This window comes from Gouania willdenowi, chromosome 6 (assembly GCF_900634775.1).
Source record: "Gouania willdenowi chromosome 6, fGouWil2.1, whole genome shotgun sequence".
Lineage (NCBI taxonomy): Eukaryota > Metazoa > Chordata > Actinopteri > Blenniiformes > Gobiesocidae > Gouania > Gouania willdenowi.
Genome location: NC_041049.1, coordinates 31,065,122 through 31,084,437, shown reverse-complemented (window position 1 = coordinate 31,084,437; position 19,316 = coordinate 31,065,122). Strand labels below are relative to the sequence as shown.

General features: G+C 38.5%; 2 protein-coding genes and 1 pseudogene across 2 annotated transcripts in view; 2 read left to right on the top strand and 1 right to left on the bottom strand.

Moving 5' to 3' along the window:
* The window catches only part of ptdss2 (phosphatidylserine synthase 2), a 29,419-nt gene extending 25,024 nt beyond the window's left edge, over nucleotides 1-4,395 (bottom strand). The window contains exons 1-2 of the mRNA XM_028451738.1: nucleotides 4,189-4,395; nucleotides 3,600-3,859 (exon numbers count right to left, since the gene is read on the bottom strand). Of these exons, the coding sequence (XP_028307539.1) occupies nucleotides 3,600-3,784 (185 nt within the window). The 5' untranslated portion in view covers nucleotides 3,785-3,859; nucleotides 4,189-4,395. The remainder of the gene's footprint in view (nucleotides 1-3,599; nucleotides 3,860-4,188) is intronic.
* A 3,200-nt stretch (nucleotides 4,396-7,595) lies between these two features.
* On the top strand, nucleotides 7,596-7,713 carry LOC114466237 (uncharacterized; annotated as a pseudogene).
* Nucleotides 7,714-10,602: 2,889 nt separating this feature from the next.
* On the top strand, nucleotides 10,603-12,840 carry LOC114466191 (cyclin-dependent kinase inhibitor 1B-like). The gene is made up of 3 exons (XM_028451759.1): nucleotides 10,603-11,291; nucleotides 11,372-11,489; nucleotides 12,161-12,840. The coding sequence occupies exons 1-2, from the start codon at nucleotides 10,733-10,735 to the stop codon at nucleotides 11,485-11,487; spliced, it is 675 nt and encodes a 224-aa protein (XP_028307560.1). The 5' UTR covers nucleotides 10,603-10,732; the 3' UTR covers nucleotides 11,488-11,489; nucleotides 12,161-12,840.
* The last annotated feature ends 6,476 nt before the right edge of the window (nucleotides 12,841-19,316 follow it).

Sequence of the window (19,316 nt, the reverse complement as noted above, 5' to 3'; positions counted from 1 at the left end):
TTTGCCTTGCGGACCACGATTGGTTGTATAGTTTGATCAAATGATAACATGAGCAGATGGGTGATGTTCTTGTGAGCTAATAGGAATGACATTTAAAAGCCATTATATTAAAGGTTTTGGGATTTGACAGGCAGTAACACATTGATATGCATGATTGCTTATTGTACAAATTAATTTCCCATTTGTTTTTTTTTTTTTTTTACAACAGTGCAGAAACATGAGTTTCAACTTTTGTTAAAGAAGTGTTGCTCAGTCACTTGGATCTGTGACAATTCAAGGTCTCATTACATTACATAGGTGAGTCAAGAAAAGTAATATCTCACTCTCTCATCAAGCAAAATCCTTTAAACTTCATCACTGAGAACAAAGTGTGCAGCTCCGTACAGTCACAAAGTCTCAATGCATGTTTTTTTTAAGTGTAACTTATCTAAGCAGCCCTCTAGCTGAAAGTGTGTCATGAACTGATGGGTGCCATAACTGTAAGTTCCTTGTGTGGTGATTTACACATTCTTTATTTACTTTTAACTTTTTAAACATTTCCTCATCATGGACGTCGAAATCTGTGTAAAGCAGCTACCACGTTTCAGTGTTCTCTACATTCCATCCTTCAAAAGTCATGAAAATCCAACCAATCCGATCAAATAATAAATATGTTTTAAATACTACAAATAACACACCATGCTAAACCACATCTAGCGAACATGCAGCTCAATTTTATTCAACTTTAAAGACTTGATCAAGTGAAACAATAAAGCTTTTTAAATAGGCAGCTTTTGGACAAGTTTGTGATGAGGCTAGGCAAGAGAAATGAAATCTGAGAGACCTGCTGGGTTCATACCTGACTAACATCTCACTGATGTATTTTGGACCAAACCCATTCACAGACTTATACACCAGCAGCAGAACTTTAAATATTCTGAGGCTGACTGGGAGCCAGTGTAAAGACTTTAAAACTGGAGTAATGTGTTCTGACCTCTTTGTTCTGGTTAAGACTCGAGCTGCAGCGTTCTGAACCAGCTGTAGCTGTTTGATGAAGACCATTACAATAGTCCAACCTGCTGGAGATAAAAGCTTGAACCATTTTCTCCTGATCTTTCTGAGTCATTTTAGGGTGGTATAAGGCTGTTTTAGTGATAGATTTGATCTGACTGCTGAATTTCAGATCTGAGTCAATCAGAACACATAGGTTTTTGACTTGGCCTTTAGTTTTTAAAGATCGAGACTCAGGATAATTGCTGACAGCAGTCCTTTTTTCCTTGTTACCAAAGACAATCACCTCCATCTTGTCATGGTTTAGTTGAAGGAAGTTTTCACTCATCCAGCAATTTACTTTTTCTAAGCAGTCACACAACACCTCAAAATCATCTGGGTTCACTGATAGATATAGCTGTGTGTCATCTGCGTAGCTCTGATAATCAACCTTACATTTCTGTAGAATTTGTCCTAAAGGAAGCATATAAAGGCTAAACAGAAGGGGTCCAAGAACAGAGCCCCGAGGAACCTTACCAACATTGGTAATCTGTCAGATTAAAAGTTTCCAATGTTTACAAAAAAACTTCGCTCCTCCAAGTAGGATTTAAACCATTGCATTACTTTTTAATTTAATCCAACCCACGTTTGCATCTGCACAACAAAATGTTATGGTTCACAGAGTTAAACGCAGCACTTGGTCTCTTCTTCATCCTGTTCTTGCTTCTCTCTTGCTCTCTCTCTACAAATGTCTGTGTGTGGGTATCTTAACGCGTGTTTAATGATTGTGGGAGGGTAGTTAAACTGGTGGGATTAAAAAGCCTAACAGGTCATATATGGCCTGTGGGCCGTGGTTTGTGTATTCCTGGTCTGGTATCATGTGTGACACCAGACAAGGAATATCTTTCCAATTGGCATATAAAGACATTGAGTCTTTTCCCGCCTCTGGAAATCTTTGAGTTACATAACTGTGAAGGTTCTCAGTCATTCAGGTCATGTGGATTCTGGCAGCTTAATTGAGGCTACTGGACTTGAAATTTTACTTTTGACTGAGCACAGTCGAAGGGCAAGGGGAGGGGCTATGATATTAGGTCATCTTATTGGTTCAAATTTAGAGCCTCCAATTTTCCGTTTAAAATTTCACCAATTCTATTTCAGGGTTTACCCATTTCTGTGTCACTTCTGCATTACAATACACTTTTTTGTTTCCTTTCCATCTCATCATCTTTCCCCGTTCAGATTACCGGCTTCCTAAAATTGTACCAAACAAGGCAACACTAAAAATCACACAAGATTACCTCCCAAGAGCAACATTAGCTACACTGCTACCATGGTAATGTGCGACATGGTACTAAAAAAATATTTGTGAAATTATTAATTACTGGAGACATGTCACCAGATAAAATGACAATTTCAACTAATACACCATCAGCTAAACTTGTATTTGAACCAGTGCCTTTTCAGATTTGAATGCAGTCATATTAATCTTAACTGCTTGTTTATCAAAAAACATTAAAAACACACTTCAGATGAAGCTTTGCATTCATTTTCCATAACAGGATAACATGAGCAAACAGGACTGAGCGGAATTGGACATGTTTGTCTGTTTGTCACACTTTTTAGATATTCAACCACCCTATAATATCCGTATAGCATGTATAAGCAATGCAGTTGTCCCCAAAAATGCATGTTAGGCATTTCCTACAAATTGTCTTATCAGGGCACTAAAAAATTATCTGATATTTCTCAGTATTAGGTGTGGTTTTCTTGGAATGCAACTTGTAATCAAAATGTAACTTGACCTTTTAAGAAAAACCAAAAAACAAGAGCCAACATAACATAAGAAAGCAGAAGAACTACAAAAATAAAAATGTATCAATCACTATTATTGTTATTGGTTAGACATCCACCAACTACCTCCTCACACAGGATGCTGTACCTATAGTCATATCTACACTAGGTCTACTGTCCCCAAGAATGAGGTGTGAATGGCATTTGGCCTAAAAATGCCTCTGCAGCTGAATGAAAAAGAACAATTGTTGAATGGTGTATGAACCAATTTAAATGTTCAAGGTTCAAATTTAATCTGTAGTTCTCTCATATACACGCTGAAGTTAGAATCATAGTGCACTTTTTTAGCTATAAAGAACTATCTTTGTTAGTAATATTTTTTGGTATTTGATGTCAGCATTGTTTACATTCCAAATGTTTCAGTATTTTTCCTTGTAAAAACAAATGCAATTTTTACACTTTTCACTTCAATAAATGTCAATGTTAAAGAATGAACACAATTTCTGTGCAATGACTTAACAATTTAGTCACTTACAAAATCACAAGTTACAATTAATAGTGACAAGTTATGTCCTTTTCACTGCTAAAGCATTTTTAGAAATGAAAGGATACACATAAACAAACTTCTTTTTTTTTTTAAGCATTATGAGCCATAGAAAGTTTGGTTATCAGACTGATTTGACGAATATCAATATTGATGAATCACCATTGGAAATTAATTGAGTAATGGTTCCAAGTATGCAGAGCATTGATTAAGCTCACTGGGGCCAGGGTATGCATACCCCTGGTTGAGAATCACCGATACTCCAATGACACTCCTGGTCTCAGACATCACTCACCAGAAGAAGGTGTTGGTCCCGTCGTCATAGACCTCACACTCCGTGTTCTTCCGGTGGAGGCTCTCTCTGGAGGTCTGCTTCATCATCTTGGTCTTGTTCAGATCTGAATCTCCAGGATCCAGGAAGCCGTTGTCGACTTGCTCTGCGTTGATCCCGGTGCTCTTCTTAGACTCGGGTTTGCTCATGGTACCCGGGTCTGACTACAAGCACACGGTCCCGGTGAGGGTTGTTCATCCGCGTCGGCCCCACCCAGGAGCATCCTGCAGGACAGGATGGTTACCATGATGACACATTGACAGGAGGTCAGGAGGACACCGTGAAAGTCAGCACCACTCCCTCACACGCGTTAAAGTGTTAGCTTGGTTTATATTTAACAAACCACAGTGAGGTCCTTCAGACAAACGGTTTAACAAGAACAATGTTACTGAGTCTTTGACCTTGTCCACAAGCCACAGCTGAGTTACAATGTATATACTAGCTATTCAAACACCACTAAACATTAGTTTAAAATGCTGAGCTTCGACAATTCCTCTATCCAGTAGTCACCGTTGGAGCTAACCACAAAAACAGGAGGCTAATATTTACTCACCAGCTGAATTTAAAGGATTACAGGCTAAAGGTCCGGACAGCGCGACATGAGCGCGTTTAAAATCCGTCAAGCAGGAAAGTTCACGAGTATTTAGTGAAGCTGGCGGTTATACATCAAGTCATGAGGCGTCACCACAGCACGTTAAACCAGACAAACCTCTCCAGACGACTACACACAACCCCTGAACAGTCACATGGGCACGGAGAGGTTGCTAAGCAATGCTATTTCCGGTTTACTGTTATCACAATAAAACGGACTCCGATTTCAACCCATTAGAATACTTTTATTTCGAAGTACCAGCTCACTTTGGCTAGTTCCTGTTCAAAACGCTGCACATCCGTATACACATTGATATATTATAAAATAGGAGATGCGACACGCCCCTTATTTGAGTTGGGGCGGTAATGCTCCTTGCCTTGGTTGTCAACCACCATAAAACTACACAGAAGAAGAAGAAGTCACTTTGAGCTGCGTACCCACGGCGAGGCACACTACGCTCCTTTCCTATCCACTGTTCTTTAAGCATGGGAAGTGTTTAAGTGGTGGCCATTATAAAAGAGCATTCTAGTTTTATTTAAACTGAGGCCGTCGGATTATGACGTCACCAAGTGGAAGTGCGTCTGATCGTCAAAGCAAACGTGATCACCTTTTCCTAACTCCTTTCCTAACACTTTTCCTTAACCCCATGACGTCTTCCACTGGCTTATGAAAAGTGGATAGGAAAGGAGATAGGAGGGGCTATTCGGACCCAGCCAAAGTGACAGGGTTTTCCATTAATTTAGAAGGCACGTAAACTAACAACTCAAGAGTGCCTGTACATTGTGCTGCATACGGTTGTGCAATAAGAGACACTTTGTTATTTTTAATTTGAATCAAAGGTTCTGTATTAATAGCACATATTTTGACTTTGACAATGAAGTAAAAAATATAAAAAGCGGCTGTGAACATTAGTAAGTTATGATTAATTTTCAATCTACCAGCATTGGCTATAATTAAAACGTTGCCCCGACCAAGATGGCCGCCACGCAGGCACATCGCACAGCGTTGACGTATTTAGTCTTCTTTATATTTATGACGTAGATGCCTCATCGACCTCTGGAGGATTTTTTTTTTTTTTTAACTCATTCACTGCTAGCAATTTTAGAGCATTTTGACTGATTTTTAAAGACCCACAGAATATTTTGTACCATGACAATCCGAAAAATTAGTGTCTACTTTCATTAGAATTATTATTATTATTTTTTTTTTTCGTTTTTAGCTAGTTTCATTCTTTCATAAATAAGCAAGTTTCACACAAATCGGCAGTTTCTGACAGTAAGCTGAGAAAAAAATGCTTTTTCTGTAAAAACCTGGCAGTGTCTTTTAAACTATTTATTTATTTATTTATTTTTTGCTTTAATGACACCTCAACATTGGTTTCCTTCTATAAAACAACAACAACAAAAACCCACTGAGACCGGGCTTTGATGGCAACATTGTTATTAGGCCCAAGCGCCACGAGCTGGCGAAGGGCCTCTTGCTTTCGTAGTGGGCACACTACGAGGGAAGGGGCGGAGCCTATGCGAACGCCACGTGCCCGTCAGTGACCAGGAACCCTTGTCATGTTGTAGGTATGTCCCCGCACTTTCTGAAACCACCTCCATCTTCCTGAGTCAGAAACAGCATATCTATTTCTAAGTTTTGTGGCATAGTCAATTGTACTTTATAATTTGTGTATTCTGTAGCTTTAGTTTAACACATATTATGGTGACAAATTGTCATGACTGTATTTTCATGTCCCAAAACAGTAAAACGTTTTTTTAGCTCAAGTACCCCCTTTTTGTTATTTCTGAATCCAAGTACCCCCTTTGTTCAACTGCAACATTTTGCATAGAAAACTTATTAAAAACAACAATATAGCATAATGATGGAATGAATGAGTGATAACACACATTTTAAGGGATCTAAATTAGTAAATAAGTGGAGAGAAACAGTATTGGTTCCTAACCTTTTTTGGATCGTTTTTTGTTATCTTGTTAATGGGGTCAGTGCCTATACATTTGTGTTATTATCTTATTTGTTGTATTAAATGTGGCTTTAACTGACTAATCCATTGTATTTCATCTGTTTTGTTTGTGTACACAATATTGGAACAACAGTGTCAAACTACTTCCAAACAGTTGGGTTTGTGTGTGTGTTTGTGTGTGTGTTTGTGTGTGTCTGTGTGTGTGTGCGTGTGTGTGTGACCTGCTACCCTGATGAAAGCCTGAGATTAGCTCTCCTTTCTTTGAAGATAATATCCGCCCCAGGACAAAAACAAGTGCTTCAAAGTTAATGTGTAGACAGAGGCAGGAGCACATACACTTACAGTTTTTCTCAGTTGCTTTGGTGCTTTTCTCAGATCAGAATGAAAATTCTCATAACTATTAGTACAACCTCCACAACATTTAGTCATTTGTGCACATCATAGTAGCAATTTCTCCTTCCTCTGAACAAATTACAAATGCTTTTGGACATTTATCAGTTGCTTTCATACAATTCTCTGCTGTTTTATAACATTATCATATGCTTGTGTCATATCAGTCAAAATGAACTATACTTATAGATGCTGAATAGTCGTTCCCAATAAAACTAATAGTCTTCATTTCATTGCTTCAATCATTACATACAAAGTTGTTGAACTAGATATCAAATTCTGTCAAGCCAATTTTATACCTTTCTTTATCATTTTTTGCTAGAAATGTCTCCTAAATTGAAGAATTGCTCTCAGGTGAACTTCAGCTTTCACTCATGAGGAAGTGTGTGAAGTGTTAGTTGTAACCAATGACAAGCCACTTTTTTACAGTCACTCAGGGATGAATCCCATGAACCCTCACTTGGCAAGCATATATGAAAGCGTGAAGGAGATGTATGTACAGGTAAAACATGTCTATATGTATACTCTAATGTTCAGCACTGTAAAATGTTTTACTTTGTGTAGTTTCATGCAGTACATTAGCAATTCACAGAACATACTACACAACATGTTTTTCAAAATGCATTACACAGGAAAAGTTGTTACATTTATTTCCCTCTCTCTCTCTCTCTCTCTCTCTCGATAAAGCGTGTACTGCATTAAGGTAGTGTCACCGAGTTCTGACCCTTTCTTCCAATGGAAAACACTGAGAAAATAAATGAAAATATGACAAAGCCATTTTACTACTTTGTTCATAAACAATGGTGTCAAGACTTCTCATTTTGATGACACTGGCAGTGAATACTTGCTTTTGAGGAATGAACTATCCATTTTTAGTAAGTGACGTGCTTTTGCAGGTTATGCACTAGGCACTAACTGCTGTGCAAATGTTAATAGTGATGTGAGAAAAGCACCAAAGCGACTGAGGAAAAACTGTAAGTTGTTTGCTATTTTTATTAGTAATTGTCCTACATTATGAGGCCATACCAGCCTGTCATTGCCCGATCCCGTTAGATCTCGGAAGCTAAGCAGGTCTGGGCCTGGTTAGTAGTTGAATGGGAGACCACTGAGAATTCCAGGTGCCACAGTGGGGTGGCAGTCACCTCAGTGGTATCTGTCATTGTGCCCTTGGGCAACACACTTCACCTACATTGCCTAGTATGAATGTAGTGTGTGAGTGAGTGTTGGTGGTGGTCGGAGGGGCCGATGGCGCACTATGGCAGCCTCGCTTCCATCAGTCTGCCCCAGGGCAGCTGTGGCTGCAATAGTAGCTTACCACCACTAAGTGTGGAGTGAAAGAATAATGCCTTAATTCTGTAAAGCGACTTTGAGTGTCTATGATAAAGCTCTATATAAAACTGATGCATTATTATTATTATTATTATGAGTCTATGTGTACAGTATATCAAACAAACTAAGGTGAGGATAACACACTGCTAATAGGCAGAGGTGAAAGAAACAAGTACTCACATTACTGTAAATGAGTGGCTTTTCTGGGTACTTGTACTTTTTTGAGTATATTTCTGTAAATCAGTAATTTTACTGTTACTGTAGTGTGTTTTAAAAGAAGTAATTCATTATATTTCTACACCTAACTGCTACTGAGTAAATTATTATTTTGTGTGATTTTATATATATATTTTTTTCTGTTTCATAAGTTCTTAGTCGTGTCATTTCTGATCAACGCCCAGATATTATGTTGTTACAAGCATGACACATTTGGCATGGCACTGTTTTAGAAATCATAAATGTAGCTATCCTTAATCATATATTTTTTAATGTATTTATTAAATTTAACTTTTTGGTGTTATTTTAATAATAAAAAAAAGAATTGTACATTTTGACAGACCTTTTATGTTATACAGATGAAGTTCCAATTGTGCAAGATTTGTTCTTTTTTTTTTTTAAGTTTATACATGAGATGTTTACTGTAAGCAAGGGAACCGTGGGAGGGTGAAAGAATAGTAACTTTTACTTTGAGTACTATTTAATTGAGGTACTTTGTACTTGTACTTGGGTATTTTATGTATGACTCACTTGTACTTGAGCACAAATTCAATCAAGTAACAGTACTTTTCCTTAGGATAGGATATATCAGTACTCTACACCAATGCTGATAGGAAATATGGAGCATGCGCCAGAAAAGAAACAGACGCAATTGCATTTTTTAAACTAACCCACTAGATGGTGCTAACACCCTATTTTCAATAAAATCACTATTCAAAAGTGTTGGACTTCCTTGAAGGTCTTTTTTTAGTTTCATTGAGCTGATTTCTCCATGTCTTACATTCATGGTCATGCTTCTCTGTGTGTAGCATGACTCATCAGTGATGCTCCAATAGCTTAACCCATCAGTAACTCCTGGAAACATACACGCCATCCAACATTCTCAGAATGTATCAAACACTTTAGTTGTACTAAACAAATAAATGAATAAATACATTAATTAATAATAATAATAATAATAATAATAATAATAATAATAATAATAATAATAATAATACAGAATTTTCACAAACAGCCCTATGGGGATATTTTTAAATATAGCCTGGAGACTTTTTTCTTAATTGTGAGAAATTACTTGTGTCTACATTGTAACAACTTGGTGGGATTTTACATTAAGCTCCACCGGCTCGTTCAATTAGAATATCATGGAAAAGTTGTTTGATTTCCATAATTCCATTAAAAAACATAAACTTTCATAGATTATAGATTCAGGGCCCACAATTTAAACGATTTCAAGTATTTATCGTTCAGGCTTTTCATTCATTTCATATATTCATATATATGTTTAAGTTTATACTGTTTATTTATTAGGAATATATATTTATACTATATACATTTTATTATTTACGTTTTGTTGTTGTTGTTCATCATGTAGCTCAGTGATGCACCGAAATAATTTTTTTTGGCACAAACCAAAAATGAGGCCAAAAATCGAAACACCGAAAGGGATTATTATGCAAATTATTTGTATCATTGTGTTTATGGCTCTGAATGTTTACTAACCTCACTAAAATTAAAACTTTGCAATTGTTTAAGTCAGTAATAATATTTCAAATAATAAAGCAATTAAAAACACGTGTAAATATATATTTTGTACTGACATTCCAACAATTCAGAATATAAACTAATAAAATGTTTAACTTGTCTCCAACTCATACATTAAATAATATTGCACAGGCAAGTTGGCCCGTTTCCAGACCAGCACGCACTCTGCCCATGCAGTGTTTGCTCGCGTTCAGAATGTCAGTACATTGTGTATTTCTGGTGTGGTGAATGGTGGTGGAAAACTGTTGTGATAAAGTCAAGTCCCTGTGTCTCAACTTTGAGATGGGAGTTGTTGCTTTGCATTCTCATGTATTCTGGATTTCCTATACGCCCGTGATAGAAAGTAATGGTAGTTTTGACCACTAGATGTCGCTATGAACCGTCATCAACCACAAAGGCGTTGTCCCTGGGCAGAGTGAAGGACAGCGGACTCAGCAAATTCTCAGCACAAGACATTGAGGCTTTTGTTCTGGTATCACAGAGTGTGTCGTGGGTTCAACTCATTGTTTTACATTCTCAGCAGTGACGCACAGAGAAAACTATAACAACTGTTTACAGGAAGAAGAAAACATACTGATATACTGTTATAACTACACTGTTCCTGATAATCAGTAATACAATCACATAGATGTAATGTCTATCTGTTAGCAGGTAGTTTACATTACTATGAAAACACGGTTTGACCTGTTGAACTTGGATCAGGCATGTGATCGTTACGTGCAGAGTATAATGTGCGCTAAATAAGGAAGGAGAAAGAGGAATCGGCTTGTGAAAGTAGAAATGAAAATCCGACCGAGCTGACACACAGTCACTCCATGATCGGATCACACGGTGAGAGGACTAGCGGGAGGGGAGGGGAATTCTGTGCAGAGGGTTGGGCTTCATCCAACCAATGGGAAAGCAGATTCACGGCTCCTCACCGGCTATATACTCCATATGTGTCCATGAAAGGTACATTTAAACAGACGTGTGTGTGCAGAGGAGAGTACACCCTCACACCCAGGATAACCTCAGCCCTGCTCTTGCACTTCCCTGGAGGTTTTGTTGTTGTTGTTGTTGATGATGATGATGGAGACCTCGGAGATGTCCCATGTCCAGTTGTCGTGCAGTGCGCTGGAGAGGCTGGTGGCCCGGAGGACCTTCCCTCTGCACAGGCGCACCGGTGTCTGCAGGAACCTCTTCGGACCGGTGGACCACGACGAGCTGAAGCGGGACATGAACGACAAGATGCGGGAGATTTCCGAGCGGGACCAGCAACGGTGGAACTTTAATTTCGAGACCAACACCCCGCTGGATGGGGATTATAAATGGGAAGAGGTCCCCGTGGAAAGAAGTCCCACGTTTTACCAGGACTCAGTGTCAGACATCAGAACCAGGGTTCCTGCGACTCCCGTCAAACAGAGGCCGTCAGGGGACTCAGCTCTACCGGAGCCCCGGGCTGTGGACGTGCTGGAGCGGCTGATGGTTCCTGAGAGCAGCGGGACGCCCTGTGGACCGGTGGAGGTCAACCAGGAGAACCGAACCTATCAGCTGAACTCAGGGAGTCCGAGTCACAGACACATCCAGTGTGTGCGACGCAGGAGGACGGTGTCTGCTGACAGCAACACGCACATCACAGGTAAGGATCACACGCACACACACCAGGTCCATCTCCACTCTTCACAGAACCTAACCGTGTCTCCTCTTCTTTACGCACAGACTTCTTCGTGAAACGAAAGAGGGCTGCGGAGAAAATGCTCAGCGACATGAGCGTCTGCCACCTCTCCAAGACCCAGATCCCGGTGGAACAAACCCCACGGAAAAGGATCCGTTGAAGGTATATACATATTTTATTACTAGCATGTATCATTTATCATCTGTAGAATCTCATATAATGTGATTAAAAATGACTGTTTGGGGCAAAGAACGGTTCTATCTTTGTCAGCAGAATGTCTTTTTATTTTTCACTAAATTGACATTTTAGAACAACTATTTAACTTAACCTAATGTGTCTTTGTTTGGCATTAAATCATGGTTACATGTTATAGATAATCTATTTAATGAATCGTAATGTATGTGATCGTAACAAATCAGAAAGGTTCCTTATTTGACATTTTAACTTATATTTAGGAGACGCTAAACTGTATATATATATATATATATATATATGTGTGTAGTAGTAGTAGTAGTGCTTTGTTCCGCTGATAGTGATAGTCATTGGTGGTGTTTACGCAGGTATCTGTTGTTCTGTTGTGCGTGTTTACGCTTTAATCGCCCCTGGTTACGTGAGTGAAAAGCCCAGTGTGGGGGTGGGGAGAGTTTGCTGTGGTGAAATCGCAGGAGTAGTGATAGTAGTAGCTGTAGTAACACCCCGGCGTGGGGGGAGGGGGCCTGCGTCACTGTGTGGCGGGAAAAGGCCGTGGGGAGGGAGGGGTGGAGGGGCATGGCTGTGTGACGCCTTCTGCTGCACCAGCAGGAAACTCACTGCGCTTTCATTTCCATTCTCAGGTGGATTTTTTGCACTACTTTTCCTGCGCTTTTTATGGAGGATATTTTATGGGAAGATGTTCGATTCCTCACCGCTGAGCGCGCGGGGATGAGACGTGGCACGGACCGGCTGCGGCTCGGGGCTCCGGAGGAGGACGCGGCCGGTCCCGGAGCGGCTCTCTCAGGACTGAACGGTTTGGGTGGCTGAGAAATAAAGCAGAAACAGGCCTAAAAATCTATCCAGTACAAAATGTAGCATTCATGGTTTCTATCGCATTCAGCCACTCGACAGTGTTAAATGTTTTAACATCTGTGCAATCCTGAACTTCTTCTAAAGAATCGTCTACACTGGCCAAAAGTGTACAGCTTTATAGAGACAACATTTATTTCTGATTGGTTTGGTTTTTTTTTTTTTTTTTTTTTATAAATGTATATTTTTAAGTTTATTCTAACTTATAATTTATTTATGTTTTATATTTGTTAAATGCCTTGTTGATGTAGCCAATGGGCATAATTTTATTTTGTTATTTACGTTTTGTTGTTGTGATGTTCTGCAATCATGTAGCTTTTCTTTACTTAGTCCACACTTGAAAAATAGGTTTCTTTGTGTCTGAGCCGTTTGTTTGTTTGTTTGTGTGTGTTTCATACAAGTGCCCTAATGATGTCATGCAAAAGATGGGAATAAAATATCTTTCACTTGATGCCGGTGTGTTTTTGCCTCTTTTTTTCTGTGATTATAAAGCAGGTTTTAAAGGTTTTTAATCATTTTTTCCCCTCAGCCATCAGACTCTCCATAGCCGATAGAACTGTATATAATTCACTATGCACATTACACTTAATATTTGACTTATCTATATTTTCTACCATGTACATATTTATCTTTATTACTTTTTATATTATCAGAATTATTGTTACTATACTTATCTCTTTATTTGTTTGGTTTTTTGTTCTTTGTTTCAATTTCTTTTTTTGTGACATCCAGTGTGGTGAACAAAGTGGAAATTTCATTGTGCAGGAGAACATGTTTCTTTACTGTGCACATGATAAAAACAGTTTGAATATAGAAGACTCAGAGGTGATGCCTCTGAACACATGAGCAGGTAGTTACTCGTTGCTGCATCTTCCTGGGCCTTTATGCGCTCATGTACCAACCATTGGCGTAGCAGCAGCAGCTGCATGGTATAGGCTGGGATTTAAAGGCCCTTTGGCCCTTCTAAAGAAGCAGCAGCTGCCTTTGGATCCCTGCTTTGTCCACCCCCAACATCCACCCAGCACTCAACGAGTCCTCCAAAGACCCACGCACACACACACACAAGCAGACACGCACTGTTTACCCCGCTGTAGACACACCGGGTGTGGAGGCCACCTGCCAGAGCTGGAAAAAGAATACTACTAGTCTTTGTAATTGTCTATTGAAACAAACCATTCAAACGGCTCATACTTGCAAGTTTGCTCTTAATTGACAGAAACCAAATGGAGTATTTGAATGGTGCACACAAACACAGGGCAGCGCCCTATTCCATAATGCTCCATCATTTCCTGCACTCATTTGAATAGATTTGCCTGTGACGTGACAGAAAATGAAGACTTTTGATGGGCAGGGTGACTTTCTCTGTGCTCTTCAGCCATAAGCTGTGACGGAGCTTGTTCTGATTTCCAACACAAAGCACTTTCAGGCTCTATTCTTTCCTTTTTGTTGCCATATGGCAAATCCATGTAGACATAGCCAAGGCCCATTCACTCAGCCACAGAATGTCCTGCATCAGAGAACAAAAGACACTTTGTCTGGCTTTTCCATTGATACGAATAGGCAAAAAAATATTATAATTAATCTATGGCTATATCCAGCTAATTAACGCCCATAGCCCACGGGGGGCTGCCAGGTCTTTCAGGACACATTTAAATCCTCAATAGTTTACATGCTAAAAACAACAGCTGTTTATGTGTTACTTTAATGATGTCCACTCGATGATGGAGACTGGACACATTCAGGGTCTCCAATCTCACTCAGTGTTAATGGGGGTCATCTTCCCCTTTTTGTCTCTACAGCAGAGCACCTATAAAATCTGTCCTGGTGAATAGAGCCTAAATTCCTCTTCTGTTTTTTCTGAAGGGGGTGATGTGAGTTGTGTTGGTGAAATTTGTTGGTCAGGGCCTGAAATTGTTTAATAGGCTTTGCCACAAATCCCATAAAAGCTTAAATTTTTCTGAGAAAAAGTGAAATTTGTAAACTATACATCCTAAAACATTGCATGTAATGACATTTCAAAAGCTAGAAGGTTTCTCACAGTATGTGGATTTTACAATTTAAAAGGCCTCCATTGATTGTTTGACAAAATATAGCTCAATCCCTGTTGTAGTTTACATTGGTTATAAAGGAAAGCTGCCAGTCAGGCCTTATCAATGTGACTGCTGAACAAAGAACATTAGCCTCTCAGTTACCCCCCATGACTTTTAATTTACAGAAAAAGTTATTATGGTAGTTGTATTCAGTATCTTAAAATCATAATTTATTCTGTAAATCCTTAAGCAAGTGCTAATTTTAATAGCAGTAAAACATTTGAAGCCCCCCCCCCCCACACACACACACACCACTTAATATCTGCATTTGTAAAATAAACATTTGAGTTTGTCTATGTTTTTTGTGTTTCAGACAGTTATTTACCACAGGAATAAAATAGGTTAAAATTATACATTAGATACAATGTGAACATGAAATAAATAGTTTTTTTAATGCTGGAAAATTAGTATTACGGTTATTCTTTGAAAATAACATTGAAATGAACATCTGATTTTTTTATTTATTTTTTAATACATCCTGTCACAAAACTGAGTCTATCAAAACATAAAAGTAAACTGTCAAACTAAGAGAAGATTTAAATAAATGTATACATTTAAATTTTCTAATTGAAACTTTTATTCAGTGTTAATATATTTTCTTAATTATTTCCAAACGGTTCCTTTTTTTATTTAGACAATCCAGCATTGTTTGACTGTTTTGTAAATGTTTTAGGCTTTGCAGGATTAATGTGTACATTCTTATAAAAGTGAAGTTCCACACTTGAATGGGGTCAGATTATTCAGATTATAGCCACGGTGCACCTTTCCTCTAAAATGTAACAACCAGGAGGATCATTTCAGACAGCACGTCTTTTCTGTCCCTTAAAATGCACAATTATCGCAACAATTTGCAAAGGCTGCAATTAAATCTAGAAAAGAAGAAAATCAGCCAGAGACGGAATTAGCATTTTCCATGACCATCTGGCATCGGTGCAGGCGACAGGGAACAAAGGCTAGCTGGATGGAGAGGAGAGGCGAGTGTGCCATCGCATTGACCTGCAAATGAGGCTTTGTCACCGAGTTAAAGCTCCCTGACCCCCTCTGCCCCCCTTACTAAAAAGAAAAACACTTTTTAAATTCTATAGTGTGATGAAATGGGGGCCTGTGTATGTTTTGGATCTGCAGACCAAACCTGTCAGAGAAGAGCTTTTGACTCATAACAAACGACGTAATTGCATGATTTTCTTGTATAGTCCACAGTATATCTCAGGAAAGAAATTTAACACAGACACTACCCTGGATAAATTTAGATTATCATGTATCATACAATTAACACTTTTTTTCCCCTCATTGTACAGTTTAACAAACTTGCAATGAAAAAAAAAAAGTCTGCACAACTGCGTTTCAGGCTGGATGCCTTTCATCAGACATGTCTGAATGAAACTGGGAGATAACCACACAGTTGTGCTGACTTTTTTCGTTGCATCTTTGGCGTTTTTGATCCAGCACACTGCTTTCAAAGGGGTGTGCTTTTTTTTGTTTTTTTTGGTTGTGCTACAGTTTAACAAACTCACAAAAAAATAAATAAAGAAAGAAACTAAGAAAATTAAATTAAGAAAAAACACAGATTTGAGTTCACGTTTGACCAACCTACGCAATCATGGGAGAACTTGCAAGCTTCTCACAGAAATATCTCAAACTCAGGCCCTACTTAATAATAATAATAATAATAATAATAATAATAATAATAATAATAATAATAATAATAATAATCTGTTGGTTTTATAGCACTTTTCAAAAGTAACTCAAAGCAACAAGGGTGGAGGAGATGATTTAGTTAAATGTCTGTGTGAATAGGTGGGTTTTTAACTGTGTTTTATAAGATTGTAGTGAGTCAGAGACACGGATGTAACGTCACTTGTTTAAACGCTTACTTACTTTAAAACTTGGTTTGCTGCTAAACACACCACACAGAGCACCCTCTTTTTCTATTTCCCCCATACATTCACAGGATCAAAGAAGGCACCCTTACATGCTTTTATAGGGCCGAACATGCTGGTAGGTGTCCCCTTGTTGTGTATGCACTCTGGCATGTAAGAACACAAGTGTTTGAGTGCAGGGTGGGGGATGGACAGCTATCAGTTCAGAGGGACACCTGTCCTCCTCCACAGGGTGTCTGTGAGTGGTGCAGGGGCAGACGGAGTGTGCATGTGTTGTAAAATTGTAATGTGATGAAAATAAATGACCACACTGTGCTACCCATGGTAACGTAACGACAAACATGTGTCGTGGTAAAAACTGATTCCCCTAAGAGATTAATACTGTGCACTAAATATGACTAAAAACAACAAATCATTCTTAAAACAATACACAACCCATCACAAAAATGCATTTTAAATGATGGGTCTAAAGGTGAATAATAAAACCGTGTTACTAATTGGTGTGAAAAATATCTTTGGTGTCATTTATATCAACTTTTAGCACCAAACGCAAGTGATATCCCTCAATATGTTCTAATTATGTTCCCTTCATGACTAATCTTTGTATTTCCGCTCACAGAGAGAGTCTATGGAGAATAAACATTTCAATCAGCTGTTTTACGGCTTAGTTAGGTTTCATCCAGTTCTCGGACGTTATGACATTGTTCCCAAAGAAGACCAAGAACATTACGGTTGATGGACTCTGACATCGCACCTACCAGAACAAAAGAAATGGGACTTTGAAAATGTTGGTGGGTGCAGCATTATGACTACAGATCTTTCAGTTGAACAAGGAAGACATCTTGAATTAAGGAGTCTCCGTCAGGGGTGGAGCAGTGATTTTAAAAGTGAGGGTGTTCTAAGGGTAGGGCAACTGTCGACTCCCAATTTAGTTTATAAAATTAATTTAAACCATGATGAATTAAGTCAGTGATACTCAACATGTGGCTCTTTATGTCATAATTTTAATAATTTTTTTCCCCAGAAAACCTTAAAAGGGAGAAACTTTTTAACCCCTTTTTACATTTTTCTTTGGCCATTTTGCAACTTCCTTTTTCCCATTTCACTCGCTTTTCCCAAAAATATTACACTTTATTGATTTGTCAAATTTGAGCTTTCTTTTGTCAATAAATACCCTTTTCCAATTTTTTTGTCCATTTTTGCAAGTTGTTTTTGACACTTTTATTCAATTTTTGTCATTTCTTAACCATTTTTTGCCACTATACCTTTTGCCCAATAGACAACACTTATTTCCTTTTTCCCCACATTTTGCCTCTTTTTGTTCCACATTTTTGTCCTTTTTCATTATTATTTGCCACATTTTGCTCATTTAAGCTACCTTTTACCATTACATACCACCTGTTTTTTTGTAAATGTTTTTGCCACTCTTGACTGCTTTTGACACATTTTTGTCACTTTTCACTCTTTTCTTGTCACATTTTTGCCACGTTTGGACCATTTTTTGCCACCCGTACTCATTTTTGTCACTTTACTTACACTTTACTCATGACTGTTAACTCTTTGTTTACCTTCTCAGAACGGCAGCTTCGTCAGCTGGCTGGCTGATCACCATTCAATCAATCTAACTGGATCAATACATTTTCAACAATGAATCCCTGTGTAAAAAGTGAGGGGGATGAAGCTTTGTTTTTATAAAAGTGTGGGTGTCGCATCCCCCGCATCCCACAGGGGTGAGACACGTACCATGGCAACCATCGGATGCCCTTAACCTCATCAAACCAGTCAGAGTTACGTGAATGGAGCACTTCTTTGAGTCATCACTATGTCAGTTTGTCAAACATGTCGACCTCCACAAGTGTGTGTTTATATTTCTTTTCGTTGCATATGCAGCTGCTAAATCACCATACATTCCTAGCTTTACATACAACATTAACAATATTTTTTAATAAGAATCCTAATAATTCTGCAGCTAAAACATACTTTTCTATAATTTCTATAGCCTCATTATTAACAGACGCAGTGAAATCTCAGATGAAATGATACTTTGACAAAAACACATAACAAATACATTTTATTATTGGAACTGTGTTATCGTCATCCAATTCTCCCTTTTGAAAAACTCTGGTCAGTCAGTGTGACAGAAATGTGGGATGTATTCAGACAGTAAATAAATAGCATGAGTTACAAAAGGGAAGTGAGGAGTTTTCACACTTTGTGCTCAGCCTGATGCAGATGTGCCTCAGAGCTCTACTTTTTTCCTCTTTATCCCTTTTCCTTTACATCCACTCAGTATTCATGCCTGAGGATAACAAAGAGTGCGGCTCAGTCTACACAGGAGGCGGTGTGACAGGGAACTCGTGGCAGCTTTTCAAAAATCTTCTTTTATGCGTCTCCTGCAGGGATGATGACGATGGAGATGAGGGATGTGAGGAACTAGCCTGAAATCTTAGTTTTTATTTTGAGGAATCACGGTTATTGTTGCTAAACATAGGAGGAGGTTTCGTCTTAAGAGAAAGAAATCATTTGAAAATTGTAATTACCTATAGCTTTAAGGCCACTTTGTCTCATTCAGGTATGAATGAACTACTGAAGGTGTGTTATGGTATCTGCAAAGCACAGCCTCCATTGATTGGACTTGTTTCTCCAGCACATTCCACAGATGCTGGTCTGGATTGAGATCTGTGGAATCTTGAAACCGAGTCAATACCTCATGTTGGGTAACAATGCACTAAAACAGTAGATTGAAATGCTAGTTCACAACAGACTGTATTAGTGATAGACTGATGCATCGGCCGGTCTATATTATCGGCCGATTTTTGCATTTTTTACGTGTATCAGCTTCAGCCGATGTGGGCTGCTGCGTTTGCCGATCCTCATTATTTACAGAGAGCTGAAATATGTTTTACTTGTTCTACATCCCCTGTTTTTAATATTTGTTAAATATTTTTTACTTGTTG